Here is a 23,198-nt window from a genome sequence, read left to right as displayed (position 1 = left end):
TTTGTATCTATATGAGATGGATGTTCACTAAACTTACTGTTATAATCATTTCATTATAGATGTAAGTCAGATCATTATGCTGTACACCTTAAACTTATCCAATGCTGCAGTGAATTATATCTCAATAAAAATGGAAAAAAGTAAATGACTACAATTTATTCTCTACTGAACTTGGGACAGTCCCTGATATGACTCATTCAATTTTTTAACAAAAACAAATTTATGGTTACCAATGGGAAAACATGGGGGGCAGAGGGATAAATTAGGAGCCTGGGATTAACATACAGACACTACTATATCTAAAATATATAACCAACAAGGGCCTACTGTATAGCACAGAGAACTCTACTCAATATTCTATAATAACCAACATGGGTGAAAAATCTGAAAAAGAATGAATATGTGTCTACATATAACTGAATCACTTTGCTGTACACCTGAAACTAACACAACATTGTAAATCAACTATACACCAGTAAAATTAAAAACAACAACAACAAAAAACATTAAAATAAGGTATTGCAACATTTTAAATCAAACATAGTTTCCAATAGCAGACAGTACAAAACATAACATCACCTCTCATTTGAACTAAAACGTCAAACTTTTGGATTATTTATTTTTTGAAATTATAGGCTCTTTATTGTCAAATTCAGAATTCTTTGATAGTTTCTTAAACAGATAAAATCTGCTTTCTTCCCTTGGGAAATGCCAGACTATAGTATATCTGAGAAATAGTTTAATTACTTCATGTCAACTTGATAAATCACTGATCTTTAAAAAAATTTTTTTTGTTTTTCTTTTTTAAATTACCAAAGTATAACACATTTATAGGAGACTTGGAAAATATAGAACAAAGTTACATATATTATGTTCCACTCTATATTACAATTATTTTTTTAAGCAGATAAATTAAGACTTTTAGTTGGAGGACTTCCCTGGTGGCTCAGTGGTAAAGAATCCACCTGCCAAGGCAGGAGACATGGGTATAATTCCTGGTCATATCCCACATACCATGGAGCAACTAAGCCCATGCGCCCTAGAGCCTGTGCTCCACAACAAAGAAGCTGCTGCAGTGGGAGCCCACGGACCTCAATGAAGAGTAGCCCCCGCTTACCACAACTAGAGAAAAGCCAGCAGAGCAAGGAAGACCCAGCACAGCCAAAAATAAATGAATAAAATAAATAAAAAACTTTAAGATTTTTAGTTGGGGATTCAATACCAAGCTCTCAAAAATTAATTGAATGAACACACAGAAAAGTAGAAGGATATAGTAACCTGAAAAGCACTGTGAAGCAATTCAACATAATTAAAATTTATACAATTTTTACACATCAGTTCAGTTCAGTTCAGTCGCTCAGTCGTGTCCGACTCTTTGCGACCCAATGAATCGCAACACGTCAGGCCTCCCTGTCCATCACCAGCTCCCGGAGTTCACTCAGACTCACGTCCATCGAGTCAGTGATGCCATCCAGCCATCTCATCTTCTGTCGTCCCCTTCTCCTCCTACCCCCAATCCCTCCCAGCATCAGAGTCTTTTCCAATGAGTCAACTCTTCGCATGAGGTGGCCAAAGTACTGGAGTTTCAGCTTTAGCATCATTCCTTCCAAAGAAATTCCAGGGCTGATCTCCTTCAGAATGTTACATTAAGGGAAATAGTGGATTTTGAAAAAGAATAAAGGACCGATTTGTGCAGCCTAATCCTAAAGAAAATCAACCCTGAATATTCAGTGGAAGGACTGATGCTGAAGCTCCAATATACTGGCCACCTGCTGCAAAGAGTGGACTCATTGGAAAAGACCCTGATGCTGGGAAAGATTGAAGGCAAAAAGATAAGGGGGTGGCAGAGGATGAGATGGTTACATAGAATTACCAACTCAATGGACAAGAGCTTGAGCAAACTCTGGAAGATACTGAAGGACAGGGAAGCCTGGGACACTGCAATCCATGGGGTTACAAAGAGTCAGACAGGACTTGGTCACTGAACAACAACAAAATATCCTGTTAATGGCAGATGTATCAGCAAAGCTGAGAATTAACTATATCCTGTTTTAATTGATTGAAAAAATTGTTACAGATGAAAAAAAACTGTTACACATGATCTTAAGGCTCTGATTAAATAAATAAATGTTCTCTGGTGGCTCGGATGGTAAAGAATCTGCCTGCAATGTGGAAGACCTGGGTTGTTTGATCCTTGGGTTGGGAAGATCCCCTGGAGAACGGAATGGCTACCCACTCCACTATTCAGGCCTGAAGAATTCCATGGACAGAGGAACCTGGTGGGCTACAGTCCATGGGGGTCGCAAAGAGTCAGATACAACTGAGTGACTTTCACTTCACAACTTCCTTAGTGTTGCAGTCAACTTAGCTTCCGGTCAGTCAGTTGAAAAACAACCCTAAAAAAATATTTTTATTGTTAAGATTCATATACTTATACAGGTGTCCTCCAGCCAAACACCACCACCAGGAAACTTCCTGTAAAAGAACAAGTTGGGTTTACTGTTCATTGCAGCAAAGAACACACCATTGGGAACCATGGGGGTGTGTCCACAAGAAGGTGCTAGAAGGCTTGTTCTCATGTTTATTGATTTAGAGAAGGTTTAAGAAGTGAGGCTTTGTTCTGGGTTGGATGGAGTCAGGAATTAGGGCTAACTTTTTTTAAAGAATTGAAGTATAGTTGATTTACAATGTTATGTTAGTTTCTGGTGCACAACAAAGTGAATCAGATATATATATATACACACACATACACATATGTGTTCTTTTTCATATTCTTTTCCTTTGTGGTTTACTACAGGATATTGAATATAGTTCCCTGTGCCATACAATAGGACCTTGTTGTTTATGCCTAAATATATTAATAAATCTTATCTCTGGGGGTGGGAACAGAATAAAGCAAGGTTAAAATTGCAATTGGTAAAGAAATAGTAGTCATTCCTATTATCCAGGAGCATGTTTGGCATTTTGTAGTTTGAAAAATGTTCCTGTTTTATCTGTTTCAGTATTATTACAGATGATCTTGTTTTTGTCTTGACCCATTGGAGTCACAGAGTTGCCTATCTGCTATTGCTAAGTCGCTTCAGTCATGTCTCTTTGCAACCCTATGCACTGTAGCCTGCCAGGCTCCTCTGTCCACGGGATTCTCCAGGCAAGAATACTGAAGTGAAGTGGATTGTCATGTCCTTCTCCAGGTCTTCCCAACCCAGGGATCAAACCCAGGTCTCCCACATTGCAAGCGGATTCTTTACCATCTGAGCCACCAGGGAAGTGAGGTCACTGAAACTCACCAGGAAAACACCAAGATGTAGCTGAAGGCACCTGAGCAGCTCCAGCACATCAGGGGCTGCTTGTCTGTTTCTATGGTACATAAAGGGCATAAATCTTAAGTGTATAGCTTGATGTCATTTTATCTACTGAGAAATATAAATAAAATAAATAACATATTGGGGGAATTTATTTCTATTTGCCGATGCATGGCAGAAAACATATTTAAAAAGGAGTAAATCATAAGAGGTCCTGCCGGGGTCCAGCCCCCGTGGAGTCAGGGATTGCGAAGGGGAGACGGCTTCGGTGATCAGGATACGATAGAATTAGAGATATAAAGAGTGGTTAAATAAGGATAGCTCAGTGAGAAAATTTGGTGGAGAAAAGAGGCTGAATAACTTGGTTTACGTGGAAAGCTAATAAAATTCCAAAATAAGGAATTTACGTCACCTACATAGGTCGCAGGCGTCCTCCCGTTCTCCTGAAGGAAAGGAGACACTAAGGCCTCCCCGGTCAGATCTTAGAAGCCCAGGCATAATTAGTAGGCTTGACGAGCCTCCACGGTCAAGAATTCAGCCGGAAGGTGAGAGAAAGAACGACATGGGGAGACCAAGTTTCGGTGAACAAGGCCCGCACTTTATTTTCCAAAGTAGTTTTTATACCTTAAGTTATGCATAGAGGATAATGGGGGAAGGGGTAGAGTCATGAAGTAAGCCAGGCTTTCTTCCTGCAAACTTATCATATGCAAAAGTTTAGGTGATTTGCATCATCTTCTAGCCCGGAGGCCTGTTAACATTTTAAGACCCTTTCTTCAGAAAACTTATTTTTCTCTAAAGGTGATGATTATTCAGGCGCCACCCTCCAAAAGCATTAGATAAAGTTGCATTCCTACAGGGCAAAGGTGTGGTGGGCTATAACAAGAAAAAGAATTAACTCAAGAGTCCAAGGTTACAAACATTAAAGCTACTACTTACACCAATTATATTAATCAATACACTGCCAGGGACACAGCAGGTAAGGGATATGGAAACTTAGCAGCAAACATTGGCCCAACAAGTGAAAAACCCTTCACCAATACAATTTCTAATCAATCTTTTAACTGCTCAAAGGAATCTGTATTTAGACAGTTTAGAACATCTCATGCCTCTCACAGCTGGGAGGCTCTGAACAATCACATGTGGCCAGAAAAACCTATTCATTCAGGTAGGCTGCTGCTGCTGCTAAGTCGCTTCAGTCGTGTCCGACTCTGTGCGACCCCATAGACAGCAGCCCACCAGGCTCCCCTGTCCCTGGGATTCTCAAGGCATGAACACTGGAGTGGGTTGCCATTTCCTTCTCCAATACATAAGAGTGAAAAGTGAAAGTGAAGTCGCTCAGTCATGCCCGACTCGCAGCGACCCCCATGGACTGTAGCCCACCAGGTTCCTCCATCCATGGGATTTTCCAGGCAAGAGTACTGGAATTGGGTGCCATTGCCTTCTCCGATTCAGGCAGGCTAGGGGACTTCCAGAGGAGTTTGTAGGTTGAAACACTATCACACCCAGGAATTATTAACTGGAGCTCTAAGTTAACTCTTTTTTCAGAGAGTGGTAGTGGGGGACAGCCCCCTGTAAAGTCAGAGGTGTAGGTGAGAGCACAAATCAGAAAGTAGGCAGACTCTGATTTTGGGGGTAGATGCTCGAGAATTTCCAGGGGGACTCCTGAGGCTCGATCCCGCCTTTGTGTATGCCAAGCCTTCTTCCTCATGACCTTTGCCACGGGCAGAGTTCCTCACGCTGGCTCCCGGCAAGGTCCTTCTTATCTTTTGAATACGATTATTTGGTATGATTTAAAATGAAAACTATGGGCATCTCTAATAGCTCAGTTGGTATAGTCCATGGGGTTGCAAAGAGTCAAACACGACTGAACATCTTTCACCTTCACTTTTCACTTTCAAATGAAAACTGTATCTAAACTTAATGTCAGCAAAACAATGAACACTGTAACACAGTTACAACACATGCGATCTGTGAAGAAAATAAGTCCAACATTTATAAATGTGTAATACCTGGCATCATCGACTCAATGGACATAAGTCTGAGCAAACTCCAGGAGATAGTGAAGGACAGGGAAGGCTGCCATGAGGCAGTCCATGGTGTCGTAAAGAGAGTCAGACATGACTGAGCAACTGAACAACAATACCTGGAATTATCAATACCTAGATTACTTTAAGGATCCTAAAAAATCAATGAGAAAACCCAAAAAGAAACAGAGAAAGTACGTGAATAAAAAAGCACTTTTAGGAAAATATGATTGGTCAATAAACACATATGAAAAAATGTGCTCAATTTGCTTGTAATCAGGGAAATACACTCATCTTTAATAACTGAAGGGATTCAAAATTGGTGCAAGGATGGGGCAACAATCTGGCAATATGTGAAGCAAAGTCTATACAGCACTTCTAGATATGCACCTTTGAGAAAATCTTGACTCTAAAAAGAAAGAAAATACACAAATGATATTTAATATAGCATTTTTATTTCAATGAAAAATCATTTATGTCCTAATCACTGTTTAATAGATTATTTCAGCATGTTTACCATATACACTACAAAGGACCAGGCTGAAATCGTTTCCACTCTGTAGAAAAGCACTAGCCCAGTATTCAAGCCGGAAGCTGCTTTCAGAGTATGATGTGAGCTGCGGAGAAGTGTCCTTCCTCACCCTTCCACAACACACTCACTCACCATAATGTCTGAAATAACATCCTGCAAGACACTCACCGAGGTTATGCTAATATCTACCAGAATGGTTCGCATTCTAAAGGTGTTAAGGGATATTTGGAGTGAGAGAACTGCACAGCGAAGTAAATTTGAGATATACTGTGTTAAATGAAAATATATCTTGAATACATCTTTTAACAAGCTGGTAACAGGTACTTGGATTTTACCCCACAAAATAGATATTTTATCCTTGGTTTCATTCATGATTTTCCCCACGATACCTTTTTTCAAATATCCTCATGGATTAGTATCCCTGAAACAAACTTGAGGAGAATGTTGGGTTAAGGTCTTGTGCTAGGTTAAACACAGGCATTATGGAGATACTTTGTGCTTGGAAAAGGCAAAACACTAACCTATTAATGAAGGCTGATTTTGTAATAAATTCTAAATACAACTATTTAGAATTAACAGAATCGTCATAAATGAAGCTGGTCTAGATTTTGCTCTTTAGGATTTATCCACGTCTAGTTTTATATCAGGACTATTTTACCTGTGCAAAATTAATTGCTAAAATCCTGTTAAGGATTATCTGTTTCTTAAGGCTTTCACCTATGCAACTATCAGATTTTTTCCCTTCAACAGGAACTTCATACACACACATTTATTTGCTGGTCTGTTTGGGTTCTAGACCAATCAGTTGTGATAACATTCTTAGAGAAGAAAATGTAATCCCTCTGTTTTGACATATATTGGAATACATATTGTACATACAAAGTGTTACCTTAGAATTAAAAGAAAAATTTCTTGATAATCTGTAGTTATGTCCCTTTTATCATCGTTAATGCTGTTTCATATTTCATTTTCTTTTCATTGATTAGACTTGCCAAGATATAGTCATTAACATCAGATTAAGTCTACTAGTATCTAACCCCTTAATTAATTTCTAATTTTAATTTTACTTTGCTTCTCCTCTGTTGGTTTTCCTTTGTTCTTTTTCTGGTTTCTTGACATAAAGGTTTACTCATTCCTTTAACACATTTATCCATGTGACAGGCCCAGCTTTGATGGCTGTGGAAAAGTGAAGGCCTACAAACAAGATTTTCTTAATGCATTCAGAGGCATAAGTTCCTCACTGAATAGAACTTTGGTGACATCCAACAAGTTCATATATGCAGGCATCTTATTAACAATGATTTCTGAAGCAGTGTATAATTTGATTTTAAATATTTTATTATGGAAACTTCCAAACACATAAAAAAGTAAAAATATTAGAACAATGAAACCCCCATAAACAACCATTCTACTTCAGTAATTATTAACATTTTACCAATCTATTGATATTTTCTAGCTCTCTTTGCCAATTTTCTTTTGCTGGAATATTTTAATACAAATCTGGGTATCTATTTCCTATATATTTATTTCTAATCATAAAATCTTTTATTTTTTAATAACCACACTGATATTATTATCAAGCTTCCCGGGTGGCGCCAGTGGTAAATAATCCACCTGCCATTGCAGGAGACCCAAGAGATTCAGGTTCGACCCCTAGGTTGGGAAGATCCCCTGATTTAGGAAGATCCCCTGGAAAAGGAAATGACAACTCACTCCAGTATTCTTGCCTGGGAAATCCCATGGACAGAAGAGCCTGGTGGGCTACAGTCCATGGATATAACTTAGTAACTAAACAACAAAACTAGTTATTTCTAAAAATCATCTAATACTCAGTGCATGTCCACATTTTCCCCAGTCTCCAAAATGTCTTTTTACACTTTGTTCAATCTGGGTCCAAATAATGCCCACATATTGAATTTAGTTGATGTGCCTCAAGTCTTTTTTTAAAAATCTGTTAACAGTGCCCTTCTTTTTTCATGCCACTCAACAGTTGAAGAAATCAGCTCATTTTGGGGAATTGTTTTGGGAATTTTATACATTCTGGATCTGCTTGGCTGCTTCCTGTGGTAACATTTACTTTGTTCATCTATTTCTCAAGTTCTTGGGTTTAAAAAATTTTTTGATTTAAAAGTTTGATTCATTCTGTTCATTATTTTGGCAAGAAAACTTCATAGGTAGTGACATGTACTTCCTAACTGCATTATACCAGGAGGTGCATATTGTCTGACAGTTTCACTATTATAGACGTTAAAATCAACCAAAGGGCTTAGAAATGGTCAGCTTGATAAATCCAATATAAAGTTCTCACTATAAACTCTTTCCCCAAATAGTTTTAATATCCCTTGAAGACCACTTTCTGGACATTATTCTTTAAATTAGGAACTAGAAAATGATTTTTCTAATCCAAATATCTTTTTTTCTGTATTTACTGGTAAGATTTATTAAATTAAAAAAAAATTATATTTGATGAGCTTTGGGTGACCCTGAGACTTGATTCACATGGAAAAAAAAACAAAATAAATACTTTTCCCTTTATTTATTAGTTTTCAGAATGATGAGCTGGTACCCAAGCATCTTCCCAAACTGACCAAATTAGGCAGCCATAACCAAGTAAACTATTAAACTGCTATTGGGGTCATGTCAAAAAACCCAGCTTCTACTGGTTGAAGATGGGATACTATGAGCATCAAAAAATTTACTAGTTGCAATGGAATGTTTTCTTTCTTTCTACAAGAGTAACATATACACACACAGGTGCACACACACATACACAATTATATTTCCAAGTGGTTAGTTTCTTTTTTTTTTTTTTTTGGCCATCTTTTTGATAGTTTCTAATTAATTTTGAGTGGTGGTCAGAGAATACAGACTATAAAACATTTACCTTGTAATTTATTATAGGAAAACAATTTCATATTTCTCTTTGCTTCTTCAATCACTATATTCTTAACCTCATATTCACGAAATTCATCAGGGTTTTTTTTCAGCATGAAATTTCTGATGCAGCTCAAGTGATGAAGAACTTCTCACATTCAAAATAACCTCCTAGATTTTATCCAGAATAATCTTAGGTTTAGTAAGTGCTGAGCAGTGACAGAAGGCATTTCTACAGTTATTACTTCTATAGGATCTTCCTTTCATATGAATTCACTAACACTAATGATGTTAATAACAACTATAGATAATATTTACAGAAAACATGCTATATGGCTGCGGTTTTTCCAAGTATTAACTACTCAATCCTCACAATGATACAGCAGGCTGACTCTGAATTGGCCCCAGTGATCCCTTCCTCCTGGGATTCATACTCTTCTATAAGCCTGTTCCCTTTAGTGTAGGGCAGCCTAGTTCCTTGCTTCCATGCAACAGAAGGTAGCAAAGGTAATGAAATGTCATTTCAACGATTAGAAACACAAGATGATAGCTTCTTCGATGCTAGCAGACTCTTGCTTTCTTGGGTTGCATTCTCTTACGAAGCAAGCAGTTATGCTGAAGGGGCTCATGTAGCAAGGAACTGACTGAAGTCAGCCTTCAGCCAACAGCGAGCTAGAATCTGAAGACCTCAGTGCAACAGCCCTCAGGAAATTAATTTGGACAACAACCACATGAGGTTAGAAGTGGATCTCTTCTCCAGTTGAACCTTCAGATGAGACTCAGTCATGGTCAACACCTTGATTTTAGCCTTGTGAGAGGCCCTGAAGCAGAAGACCCAACTAAGTTATGCCTAGACTCCTGACCTATAGAAACTGAGATAATAAATGTGTATTATTTTAAGCTACTAAGTTTGTGGTATTTTATTATGCAGCAATAAATAGCTAATATTCATAGATACTATTATCACCATTTTACAAGTGAGCAAAATGAGGCACAGAAATTTAAGTACCTATCCAATAATACACTGGTAATACAGTGGTGAAATGGTGATAAAAGATAGATAAGGCTAAAGATTTTCCTGCATTCATTATATTACTTTCTCATATGAATATGCTGAAGACAATGCTTGAATGGTGATGGAAGCAACCATTAAAGCAACATTTTTTTCTGAAATATAAATTTTTTATGCTTAATGAGGAGCATCAAACAAATTCTCTCAAAAATGAATTTTCTGACGTTGTGTAACATAATGTGCATTTGAAAGCCTTGTATTAAATTACATTATGAATTTTCTGATGTTGAGTAAGGTGTGAATGTTGTCTAAAAGCCTTCTTACATTCCTTACATTTGTAGGGTTTCTCACCAGTATGAATTCTCTGGTGTTGAGTAAGAAAAGAATAAAGTCTAAAAGCTTTACCACATTCCTTACATTCATAAGGTTTCTCTCCAGTATGAATACTCTGATGTTGAGTAAGTTGTGAGAGAAGTCGAAAAGGTTTTCTACATTCCTTACATTCATAAGGTTTCTCACCAGTATGAATACTCTGATGTTGAGTAAGCTGTGACAGCAGTCTGAAGGCCTTCCCACATTCTTCACATTCATAAGGTCTCTCACCAATATGAATGCTCTGATGGGAAATAAGTTGTGAGTAACTACTAAAGGTCTTCCAACACTCCATACATTCATAGGGTTTCTCACGAGTATGAATTCTCTGATGGCGAACAAGTTGTTGCCTTAATCTAAAAGTCTTCCCACACTCTTTACATTCATAGGGTTTCTCACCAGTATGAATACTCTGATGGACAGTAAGCTGTTGACATATCCTAAAAGCCTTTCCACATTCCTTACATTCATAGGGTTTCTCCCCAAAATGTATTTTCTGATGTATTCTAAGGTCTGGACCACACACGAAGGCTTTCCCACATTCCTTACATTCATAGAGCTTCTCTGAAGTATGAAGTCTTTGATGTCGAGTAAGGTGTGTACACTGCCTAAAGGTCTTCCCACATGCCTTACATTCATAGGGCTTCTCTCCAGTGTGAATTCTCTGATGTCGAGCAAGTTGCTGATGTACTCTAAAGGCCTTTCCACATTCCTTACATTCATAGGGCTTTTCACCAGTATGAAGTCTCTGATGCTGAGTCAATTCTTGGAGGACTGTAAAGGCCTTCCCACATTCCTTGCATTCATAGGGTTTCTCACCAGTATGAAGTTTGTGATGTCTGATAAGGTGTGCACGCTGTCTAAAGGCCTGCCCACATTCCTTACATTTGTACGGTTTCTCACCAGTATGAATTCTCAGGTGTTGACTAAGTGTTGAGCGACGAATAAAGGTCTTCCTACATTCCTTACATTCATACAACTTTTCTCCATTATGAACTCTCTGATATTCGGCAAGAAGATTATGCTTTTTGTAAGTGGTCATTTTTTCAGAAGCAATTTTCACTTGCCCAAAATATCCCTCTTGTGGTTCCTTTTGCCCCTCAATTTTGCCTTTGCATTCCCAATCATTTCTAAAAATGGAGTCCTGAAGGCTACAGCTTTTAATTCTTTCCATTATCTCCCACTGGAATGAATATATTTCGTAAATGTCCTTTTCTGAAGATAAAATATTGGCACTGTATCTGGACTCCAAGTCTGAAAGAAAACAAGAAAGCAAACACACAATGTTTTCCTGTTCCAGAAGAAAGAAAACTATACAGAAATAAAAAGCACCTAAAATAATGCCTATTACTGAAACCAAGTACGACCCTTTGGGGCTCTTGGGCATGGAAGCCTTTCTGTGTCCCCTGTTTCTTTGCAGAGAATAGACTCCAGCCTCCATGGACCTTCCCTAGATTCCAAAGGGAAAATCTGAACAGGTGCTAATCAGGGAAAGGAGAGGATGCAGAAACGAGAAAGGGGCAGTCAAGAAACAATACTGCAACCTTGGGTCAGAGTCCTGGTTCCACCACAAGGCATACACGTAACAGTATCTTTGAGCTCTTCTGCAGACCTAAAACCCCCAGCAACTGGAAGATGTTCCAGAGAGGTGACAGTTTGATAACCTTGAGAAGCTCAACAAGACACCACCTGAGGCCAGATTAAAGGAACCAGTGAAGCTCTTCAGGAGACCACCAGAGGCCAGATTAAATTAAAGGAATACAGGCCCTGCACACCCCCTGATCCTTATCAGTAACCCTGATCTTGAACTATTGCTATAAAACTCTCACCAACTCCTCCCAGGTTGGGACACACAATTTTTAAAGCACAAGCCCACTGTGTCCTCCTTTGCCTGGCAAAGAAATAAAGCTATTCTTTTCTACTTCACCCAAAACTCTGTCTCTGAGATTTGATTCACCACCAGCATGCAGAGGCTGAGTTTTCAATATCATTACCAGTGAATGGATTAGACATCTCTAGAAGACATTGTATTTCTGCTAATAACACATATGTGTACCTAAAAAAACCTATCTTCTGTAAGATTACACACCAAATATTAAAGTGTATGGGGAAAATAGGAAAAATATCTCCAAAACAATACCTCCAACAGAATTACAACATGACTGACAAACTGCTACTCAATGAAAATGACAGAAGCCAGAAAAACAAGAAGACAGCTGCTAAGAGAAAATAACAGCCAATCCAGAGTTCTGTACTCCAAAGAACAAAGACAAAATTCTGTACCCTTTAAAAATGAAGACAAAATGAAGATAGTTTCAAATAAAACCTAAGAGAATTCATTGCCAACAGGCACAATAAAAGAAATACTAAAGGAAGTTCTTCAGGAACAGAGAAAATGATTCTAAGCAGAAGCACTACAGTAGAGAAAAGAAAAAGGAGCTCTGTAAAAGGTACCTGTGTAGGTAAATCTAAATCAGTATTAATAATAGTATTTAAATTAATACTCTATGGGGATCTAAATGTATATAGAGTTAAGATACCTAACAACAGTAGACAAAGTAGAGGATACCTAAAAAGAATTTAAATGTTATTAATGTCTCTACAATATTGAGAAAGATATAAAGGAACTAATTTAAAGTACAATGCAGTAACTGAAGAATGCATGTGCTAACCTCTAGAGCAACTATTAAAAATTAAAGTGTGTATAACTAACACACTCAAGAGGCAAAAGCTAAAATATTTTGATTAATCCAAAATAGGCATGAGAGGGAAAAAAGAGAATGCTGAACAAACAGAAAAAAGAAGGTGGATTTAAACCTAAATATATAAGGTTTATATATTTCCTTGGTGACTCAGACAGTAAAGAATTCACTTGCAATGCAGGAGACCTGGGTTCAAATCCTGGGTCGGGAAGATCCCCTGGAGGAGGGCATGGTAACCCACTCCAGTATTCTTGCCTGGAGAATCCCCATGGACAGAGGAGCCTGGAGGGCCAACAGTCCATGGGGTGGCATGCCCGGCAACAGTGCATGGGGTTGCAAAGAGTAGGACATAACTAAGCAACTAAGCACAGCACATATAAGAAAATTACTTAACTGCAAATGGATAAAATGCACCAACTAAAAGACAAAGACGCTCCTTATCCACATAGGGAGAAGGAGGCTGTATGAGGAGTTCAATCTGGGTAAAGAAAACATCCACTTGTGGGAGCAGCCTCAAGTGTGGAGGATTCAGACCGAGAAGCAGCCCAGCAGTATATTCTGGGCAAACCCACCATCAATCTAACATCTGTCTATCTCCCACCAGTAACATTCAAATCAAAGCCACTACCATATTCCATTGGGACAAATGAAATAGCCTCCTAATTGGTCTTCCTACTATTCATCTTGCCCCTATTTGATCTATTCTCTATAGAGTGATACTTATAAGGCAAATCAGCTCATGACATTCCCCTGCTTAGAAATCTCCAATGGCTTTCTATCACAATGACTTCCCCTATGATACTCAAATTTTACATGACCTAGCCCTTACCTAACTTTCTGACTTCATCTTGTTACTCTACTTCTCACTTAACTTTTGAATAATCATCCTGGCCTTCCTCCTCCTCTTCTTTTTAAAATTTTTATTGGAGTATAGTTGCTTTATAATGTATTAGTTTCTGCTGTACAGCAATGTCAATGGGCTATATGTTATATGTTTACATATATCCTGTCTTTTTTGGATTTCCTTCCCATTTAAGTTATCACAGAGCACTGAGTAGAGTTCCCTGTGCTATACAGTAGGTTATCATTATTTGTCTATTTTATAATAGTATCGATAGTGTAAATATGTCAGTCCCAATCTCCCAATTCATTCTACCTGAACTTCCCCCTTGGTAGCCACACGTTTGTTCTCTACACAACTGTGTTTCTATTTCTGCTTTGCAAGTAAGATCATCTAGAAAACAGGTAAGGATGATAATAAAAATTTGCATGCTGGCCTTTTTGCTGTTCCTCAAACATCAAAGTCTTTGCCCTCTGACCCAAGGTCTCTGCATTTACTGTTTCATTAGGACAGTTTTTGCTTCTTGCTTTAGATAGTCAAATGGTCTAAGCTCTTTTTTCATGTCTCCACTCAAAAATCATCTCTTCAAAAAGCCCCAAACGCCCAAAAATCTGTCTACATCTCCCAATTTCTATCTCCGGTTCTCCTCGCTTTTCTTAATAACACTTGTCACTACATAATACTATTCATTTACTTGTTAACTTAATGTCCTTACCCTTATTAACAAGAAGACTGCTGGGAACTACCACTCTTGCTCACAACTGTCCCACTGGTGTGTAGCACAGTGCTTGGTTCAGATTGGGCATGCAAGTACTGCTGAATAAATGAACATATTTTTAGGCAAGCAAGTGTATGTATACTAGTTAGACTGGAAAGAAACTGGACCCTATATAGACATTGCTATGGACTGAATTTTGTCCCTCCAAAATATACTTAAGCCCTAAACACACAATATGCCTATATTTGGAGACAGTGCTTTTAGGAGGCAATTAAGGTTAAATTAAGTAATAAGGGTGGGATCCTAACTCACAGGACTGCTGGACAGAATAGGACAGGACAATGGCCTTACAGGAGGAAGAGAGAGATCTTTCTCTTCATCATGTGAAGAAGGTGTGAGAACGGGGCCATCTGCAAGCCAGAAGAGAGCCCTCATCAGGCCCCAAAATCCTAACCTTGGACTTCTGGCCACCAGAATTGTGGGAAAATACATTTCTGTTGTTTAAGTCACCTATTCTATGGTATTTTGTTACGGCAGCTGGAGCTGCCTAGTACAGGTTTAGATCATGATGAATTATAGTCATTGATCAAGAAAGAGAGTAGCTCCTCTCTTGGCTCAAATCTTTTACCTATCACCCCCAACAGGACATTTTTATTTACTTTTTGTTTTGAAATAACTGCAGATTCACAGGATGCTGCAAAGAAAAGTATAGGGAAGTCTCATGACCCCTTCACCCTCCCTCTCAATGTGAACATCTTACAAACTATAGTACAATATTCAAACCAAAAATTACCCTTGGAATAATCCATAGGGCTGATATAGATTTCATCAGTTATACATGCCCTCATGTATGTGTTTGTATACAGGTCTATGCAATTTTACCAAATGTATAGCCTTATATGCAGAGTACAAAATGAGAAATGCTGGGCTGGAGGAAGCACAAGCTGGAATCAAGATTTCCGGGAGAAATATCAATAAACTCAGATATGCAGATGACACCACCCTTATGGCAGAAAGTGAAGAAGAACTAAAGAGCCTCTTGATGAACGTGAAAGAGAAGAGTGAAAAAGTTGGCTTAAAGCTCAACATTCAGAAAACTAAGATCATGGCATCCAGTCCCATCACTTCATGGCAAATAGATGGGGAAACAGTGGAAACAGTGTCAGACTTTATTTTTCTGGGCTCCAAAATCACTGCAGATGGTGATTGCAGCCATGAAATTAAAAGACGCTTACTCCTTGGAAGGAAAGTTATGATCAACCTAGACAGCATATTAAAAAGCAGAGACATTACTTTGCCAACAAAGGTCCATCTAGTCAAGGCTATGGTTTTTCCAGTAGTCATGTATGGATGTGAGAGTTGGACTATAAAGAAAGCTGAGTGCAGAATTGATGCTTTTGAACTGTGGTGTTGGAGAAGACTCTTGAGAGTCCTTTGGACTGCAAGGAGATCCAACCAGTCCATTCTAAAGGAGATCAGTCCTGGGTGTTCATTGGAAGGACTGATGAAGCTGAAACTGCAATTCTCTGGCCACCTGATGCGAAGAGCTGACTCAGTGGACAAGACCCTGATGCTGGGAAAGACTGAGGACAGGAGGAGAAGGAGACGACAGAGGATGAGATGGCTGGATGGCATCACTGACTCAATGGACATGGGTTTAGGTGGACTCTGGGAGTTGGTAATGGGCAAGGAGGCCTGACATACTATGGTTCATGGGGTCACAAAGAGTCAGACACAACTGAGCGACTGAACTGAACTGAACTGATAGCCTTGCCTGAGGACTTCCTTGTAGCTCAAACAGTAAAGAATCTACCTGCAATGCAGGAGACCAGGGTTCAATCCCTGGGTCAGGAAGATTCTCTGGAGAAAGGAATGGCAATCCACTCCACTATTCTTGCCTGGAGAATCCCATAGACAGAGAAGTCTGGCGAGCTATAGTCTGTAGGGTCGCAAAGAGTTGGACACGACTGAGCCACTAACACATAACATAACACATAGCCTTGCCTAACCCTCACCACAATCAAGACTCAGCTGTATCATAACCACAATGTTTTATTCCTTTGTAGCTTCAACCATCTTTCCCCCTCCCTACATTCCTAACCTCAGGTAACCACTAATCCAATTTCCATCTCTATAATTTTATTGTTTCATAAATATTAATTAGAGTCATATGGTATAACCTTTTATGATTATTTTTTCACTCAACATAATTTCTTCCAGGTTCACCCAAATTATCACATGTATTAAGAATATATTCCTTTTTGTTGCTGAGTGTTATTCCATCATATGGATGTACTTTTTACGCATTTTTAATTGAGTTGCCTATCATTATAGTGTTGAGTTGTAGTGTATCAACTGGATATTGGTCCTTTGTTTTACTACTATTTTCTCTCAGTCTATGACTTGCTTATTCATTTTTTTATTAGTATATTTTGATGAGATAAAGTTTTTTATTTGGATAAATTATGACATCAATTTTTAATTTTTATGGTTACTGCTTTCTCCTAAGAAACTTTTACCTAATATCAAGTCATTCCCCTATGTTTTCCTCTAAAAGATTTGCATCCATGCTAAGTCACTTCAGTCCTGTTGACTCTGCAACCCTATGGACTGTAGCCCGCCAGGCTCCTCTGACCATGGGATTCTCCAGGCAAGAATACTGGAGTGGGTTGCCATGCCTTCCTCCAGGGGATTGTCCCAAGCCAGGGATCAAACCTGTGTCTTAAGTCTTCTGCACTGGCAGGCAGGTTCTTTGCCACTAGCACCACCCTGGGAAGCCCATTTACATTTTGTTTTTATATTTTTTACATATAAAATATATACCTAGTTTTTAAATTTTTATTTTATTTTTTACATTTGATTTTTAAGATTTTTTAATGTTTAGTTTTTATATTTAGGTCTAAAATCTATCTCAAATTAATTGTGAAATGAGGTCAAGATTTTTTTCCCCAATTATTCCAGTATCATTTGTTGAAATACTTTCCTTTTTCCATTGGAAGGCTTTGATACCTTCGTCAGTAAATATATGACACTAAGTGCATGTGAGGTCTACATCTAGGGTCTCTGTTCTGTTTGCTGATCCTTAGCCAATACCACAATGTCTTGAGTAATTTAGTTTTATAATATATCTCAAAGTATCTTGAAGTCATGTAGTCTAAGTTCTATAACATGTTCTTCCTTGTTTGAGATTGTTTTAGACATGCTAAGTGCACTGCTTTTCCATATAAATTTTAAAATCAGTTTGTCAAGTATCTACAAAATTTTAAAAAAAGGTTCCTAGGATTGTGCCTGGAACTGTGTTGCATCCCATCCCCAAAATGGTATCTTTCTATTCATCAGATCATCTTGGCAATGTTCCATGGCTTTTATTGTAGAGGTTTTGCACATTTTGTCAAATTTATTCCTTAGGATTTTGTTTTCTGACACTACTGTAAACTGACTTAATTTACTTTAATTTTTCTTAATTGACTTAACTTTAATTTTCCAATTTTTTTCATATATAAAAACAAAACTGATTTTTGTAGCTTAACTTTGTATCCTGTGATCTTCACTTACTAATTTGAGTAGATGTTGCTTTGATTCCTTAGGATTTTCTAAGTATATAATTATACCATCTCCAAATAGTTTTACTTCTTCCTTTTTGATCTTTATATCTCTTGTTTCTTTTTCTTGCCTGATTGTAATGCTCGGACCTTCAATTTGATGTTAAGTAGATACAGGGAGACTGGGCATCCTTGCCTTGTTCAGTCTTAGGAGGGAACTCTTCAATCAAGTATGATAAAGTTAATGATGCAGTATTTTTTCAGCAGATGCCCTTTATCACACTGAGGAAGCTCCTTTCAATTTCTAGTTTCCTGAGAGTTTTTATCATGAATGGATATTGAATTTTGTCATATGCTATTTTTACATCCATGGAGATAATCAAATGATTTCTCACATTTCTGTTAATATGGTAAATTATACTGATTAATTTTGAAATGTTAAACCAAGCATAATTTCCTGGGGTAAACTCTATTTAGTCATCATTACTATATATTGCTGGATTTAATTTTCTGATATTTTGTTAAGCATTTTACATCTATGTTCAAGAAGGACAGAAATTACCAAGGCGGGGAGGGGGGCGAGAATTATAAACTTATATCCTTCATGAACATAGTGTAAGAATTAAAGTAGCCTCATAAAATGAGTTGGAAGGAGTTCTTTTTCTGAAGGAATATGTGTAATACTGTACTATTACTTCCTTAAATATTTAATAGAATTCACCAGGGAAACTATCTGGGTCTAGCATTTTCTTTCTGGAAAGACTTCTGATAATGAACTTAATTACTTTAGTAGATATGAGATTATGCATATTTTCTTTTTACTCTTGTGTCAGATCTGCTAAGTTTGTATTTTTCAAGGAATTTTTCCATTTAAGTTGTCAAATTTACTGGCATAAAGTTATTCATGATATTCGCTCTTATTTTAATATGGAACATGTCATGAATTTGCATGTCAACCCTGCGCAGGGGCCATGTTAATCTTCTTTGTATTGTTCCAATTTCAGTGTATGTGCTGCTGAAGTGAGCACTCTTATTCTTTTAATGCATATAACATGTTAAGCGAAAACCTCTCTTTCTTTCCTGGTATTAGTAATTTATGTTGTCTCTCTTTTTTTCTTGATTAGTCAAGTTGGTGTTTATTTATTTATTTATTTTTTACTTTTATTTTTTTGGTGTTTATTAATTTTGTTGATCTTATCGAGAGATCGACTCTAAGCTCTGTTAAGTTTCTCTACTTCTTTTCTTTTTCTATTCTGTGATTTTAACTCTTACATTATCATTTGTTTTCCTTCTACTGAGAAGAGCTTTTTTCTTTGAAGTGGGAGAGAAATATGATGTGAGAAATAGAGAGTTGTAATCAAGGCCAGTAGGAAATTCCCTTGTTAGCCCAGGTTTAAAAGATTTTAATTTGCTTCCTAGGTCTTAGGCCTTTCCTCTACAGGCTTTTGAAGAGTGATCTGTAAATATCAAGGGAATGTCTCTACCCTGACGTACTTGGCTATTACCTACAGTAATGATTTTCCCATGCCTACTCAGCCCTCACTCACCAGGGTGATGTTTTCCTGTTCCTTCTCTCACAACCATCCAGGGCTCCTTCCCTTCATCCAATAAGGTAATCACATCTGGCTTAGACATGGAAGGACCTGCTTAAAATATAATGTGACATGAAATTATAAACCCCAAAGTCTTTAGGTTCACATGTGGTTAAATTTATAATTAACTAGTAGTTCAAAATGGTATTTTATAAAGTCTAAGCACAAAGAAATGCTAGGAAGTTGAAAAACACTCACACTAGGGTAACCTCAGGACCACTAAGAACAGACACCAGATAGTTAAGAACAGGCTTTAAAACAATTTAAACTCATATAAGCTCTGCTGAGAAGGCAGTCTTATTTAACAGCTGAGAACACAAAATATGGATCCAGATAGTACAGGTTCATCCTGCCTTTGTTGCTATGTTGCCTCAGCAAATTATTAACCTTTTGTGCCTAAATTTTCTCATCTGAAATAAGGATAATAATAGTACATTTCCCATAGAGTTGTTGTGAGGATTAATTAGTAATATACAATGTTCAGAATAATACATAAATACAGTTCAGTTCAGTTCAGTCGCTCAGTCGTGTCCGACTCATTGCGACCCCATGAATCGCAGCACGCCAGGCCTCCCTGTCCATCACCAACTCCCAGAGTTCACTCAGACTCACGTCCATCGAGCCAGTGATGCCATCCAGCCATCTCTTCCTCTGTCATCCCCTTTTCCTCCTACCCCAATCCCTCCCAGCATCAGAGTCTTTTCCAATGAGTCAACACTTCGCATGAGGTGGCCAAAGTACTGCAGTTTCAGCTTTAGCATCATTCCTTCCAAAGAAATCCCAGGGCTGATCTCCTTCAGAATGGACTGGTTGGATCTCCTTGCAGTCCAAGGGACTCTCAAGAGTCTTCTCCAACACCACAGTTCAAAACCATCAATTCTTCGGTGCTCAGCCTTCTTCACAGTCCAACTCTCACATCCATACATGACCACTGGAAAAACCACAGCCTTGACTGGACGGACCTTTGTTGGCAAAGTAATGTCTCTGCTTTTGAATATGCCATCTAGGTTGTCATAACTTTCCTTCCAAGGAATAAGCGTCTTTTAATTTCATGGCTGCAGTCACCATCTGCAGTGATTTTGGAGCCCAGAAAAATAAAGTCTGACATTGTTTCCACTATTTCCCCATCCATTTCCCATGAAGTGATGAGACCAGATGCCATGATCTTAGTTTTCTGAATGTTGAGCTTTAAGCCAACTTTTTCACTCTCCTCTTTCACTTTCATCAACAGGCTTTTTAGTTCCTCTTCACTTTCTGCCATAAGGGTGGTGGCATCTGCATATCTGAGGTTATTGATATTTCTCCAGGCAATCTTGATTCCAGCTTGTGCTTCTTCCAGCCCAGCGTTTCTCATGATGTACTCTGCATATAAGTTAAATAAGCAGGGTGACAATATACAGCCTTGACGTACTCCTTTTCCTATTTGGAACCAGTCTATTGTTCCATGTCCAGTTCTAACTGTCGCTTCCTGACCTGCATACAGATTTCTCAAGAGGCAGGTCAGGTGGTCTGGTATTCCCATCTCTTTCAGAATTTTCCACAGTTTATTGTGATCCACACAGTCAAAGGCTTTGGCCTTTGTACATAAGTACAAATATATGCATTTATATATATGAAAGTGAAAGTGTTAGTCACTCAGTCATGTCCAACTCTTTGTGACCCTATGGACTGTAGCCTGCCAGTCCACGGCTCCTCAGTCCATGGAATTCTTTGGGCAAGAATACTGGAGTGGGTAGTCATTCCCTTCTTCAGTGGATCTTCCCGACCCAGGGACTGAACCTAGGTCTCGTGCACTGCAGGCAGATTCCTTACCATCTGAGCTACCATATACCATAATATATGTGTATATTAGCAGTTGATTTCTATTGTTATCAATTGGCTGAGAGAAGAATAAGAAGCTTCCTGAGACATCCTCAGATACTTACTAGGATATTTGTTTAATATTAAATGTAAAGTTCTTAGATTTTTAGCCTTCAACCACAAAGCAAGTAGAACTGAATATGTCTGTTATACAAAACAGAATGCATTTACTTGAGTTTTAGACGAACTATATGGATTCATCTCCTACTATGTAAATTCTACAGGCTCCTCTTATTTTTAAAGAGATTCAGAATCCCTGTGTTTAGGTATTCTCTTCACAGATGGATTAGAAAGACACTCCATCAATTCTTAGCTCAAATACATAGTGAATTCTGGTTTCTTGAACAATGTTTCTGTCAAAAAAAAATCCAGAATTCAAACCCAGCCCCTGTGTACTAAGAAAATATGGAAACAACAGAGCCTGAAGAAAGTCTGAAAGACCTAGCCTGCTGAGCCTGAGAATGACAAGTGTTAAAAGGAGGGTCCTATTTCCAACCTAACAAAGCTTACACCATTCCTTTGGAACAGAGAGAAAATTTTCATTTAGTTTCTCAAAACACAGTACTCAAATTGACAGAAGAGAAAGTCAGTATAATTTGAGACAAACTGCCTTACCTAGTGAGATGAAGTTGCTGTAATTCTCCCACATCACATCCCTATATAAGTCCCTCTGTGCTGAGTCCAGGAATTCCCATTCTTCCTGTGAGAAGTCAATGGCCACATCTCTGAACGTCACTGAACCCTGAAAAAAATAAAACTCATGTATTACTTGTGAAAATACATGAAATATTTTTTTATAAATAGAAAGAGAGGGGATCAATGATTGCATTGCAGAGACGGAGGGAGCACAGAGCAAGCACATTTATTTCTTTATTTGTTATTTATTTCTGGCTGTGCTGGGTCTTCACTGCTGTGCTCCGGCTTTCTCTAGTTACAGTGAGTGGGGGCTGCTCTCTAGTTGTGGTGCATGCGCTCCTCATTGCAGTGGCTTCTCTTGTTGCCGGCACATATTCTAGGGCTTGCAGGCTTGGTAGTCGTGGCACATGTGCTTAGTTGCTCAGATGCCCTGTGGCATCCTCCCAGACCAGGGATCAAACCCATGTCCCCTGCATTGGCAGGTAGATTCTTAACCACTGGACCAGCAGAGGAAGCCCAGAGCAAGCAAATGTATGCCATGTGAATGAGACAGTAAGAAAATTAGCATCACTGAAACACAGCGCTACATGTTATGAACCGTCTTGTGACTGCAGGTAAGATTAAATTTTTACCCAAAAATATCTGGAAAGGAATAAATTAACCAAAAGAAGTCCCAAAGAAATGAAACAGTGCACACAAGCCTTCAGCAAGCTGTTTCTCCACCACAAATTCTTAAGAAGTATGAGATCGTCTATCTTCTTTTTCCTTCACTGATAATGAAAAAATATTGATAAAAATTTCTCCCAAATGTACTACAAAATCTCTAAGAAAATGACTCAAGTTCATCATAAAGTCAGATTTTATTATAAGCACTTTGCCTATTATGACCAATTCTTTTATTTTTTAAAATCTGCTACATGGCAGTCCACATTTCGAATGCATTAAATTCAATCTTTTTTCGCTCTCTCTTTAGATTTCTGAATTCAATACAATCTCAAAAATCTTCCTCAACCGTCACATTCTACACTATTACTTACACTCATGGACGGAGGAACCTGGCAGGTCCATGGGGTCACAAAGAGTCAGACACGACTGAGCAACTGAGTTATATGCATAAATAACACATTATTTACGCATCTGTATGATCTTCTTAGCTCTTTATCATTCATCATCCCTCACTGAACACCTTTC

At 38.2% G+C, this 23,198-nt stretch overlaps 1 protein-coding gene and 1 non-coding gene across 2 annotated transcripts in view; both read right to left on the bottom strand.

Annotated features, from left to right (window-relative positions):
- Positions 1 to 7,959: 7,959 nt before the first annotated feature.
- The window catches only part of LOC112580382, a 51,847-nt gene continuing 36,608 nt past the window's right edge, over positions 7,960 to 23,198 (bottom strand). Inside the window, exons 11-13 of the mRNA XM_045163211.1 lie at positions 21,987 to 22,113; positions 19,467 to 19,565; positions 7,960 to 11,370 (exon numbers count right to left, since the gene is read on the bottom strand). Coding sequence (XP_045019146.1) covers positions 10,004 to 11,370; positions 19,467 to 19,565; positions 21,987 to 22,113 — 1,593 coding nt within the window. The 3' untranslated portion in view covers positions 7,960 to 10,003. The remainder of the gene's footprint in view (positions 11,371 to 19,466; positions 19,566 to 21,986; positions 22,114 to 23,198) is intronic.
- On the bottom strand, positions 18,841 to 18,947 carry LOC123465165. The gene has a single exon (XR_006640289.1). It is a non-coding gene; the product is annotated as a U6 spliceosomal RNA (small nuclear RNA).

This window comes from Bubalus bubalis, chromosome 18, assembly GCF_019923935.1.
Source record: "Bubalus bubalis isolate 160015118507 breed Murrah chromosome 18, NDDB_SH_1, whole genome shotgun sequence".
NCBI classification, from domain to species: domain Eukaryota; kingdom Metazoa; phylum Chordata; class Mammalia; order Artiodactyla; family Bovidae; genus Bubalus; species Bubalus bubalis.
This window is presented reverse-complemented; position numbering and strand designations above follow the sequence as displayed.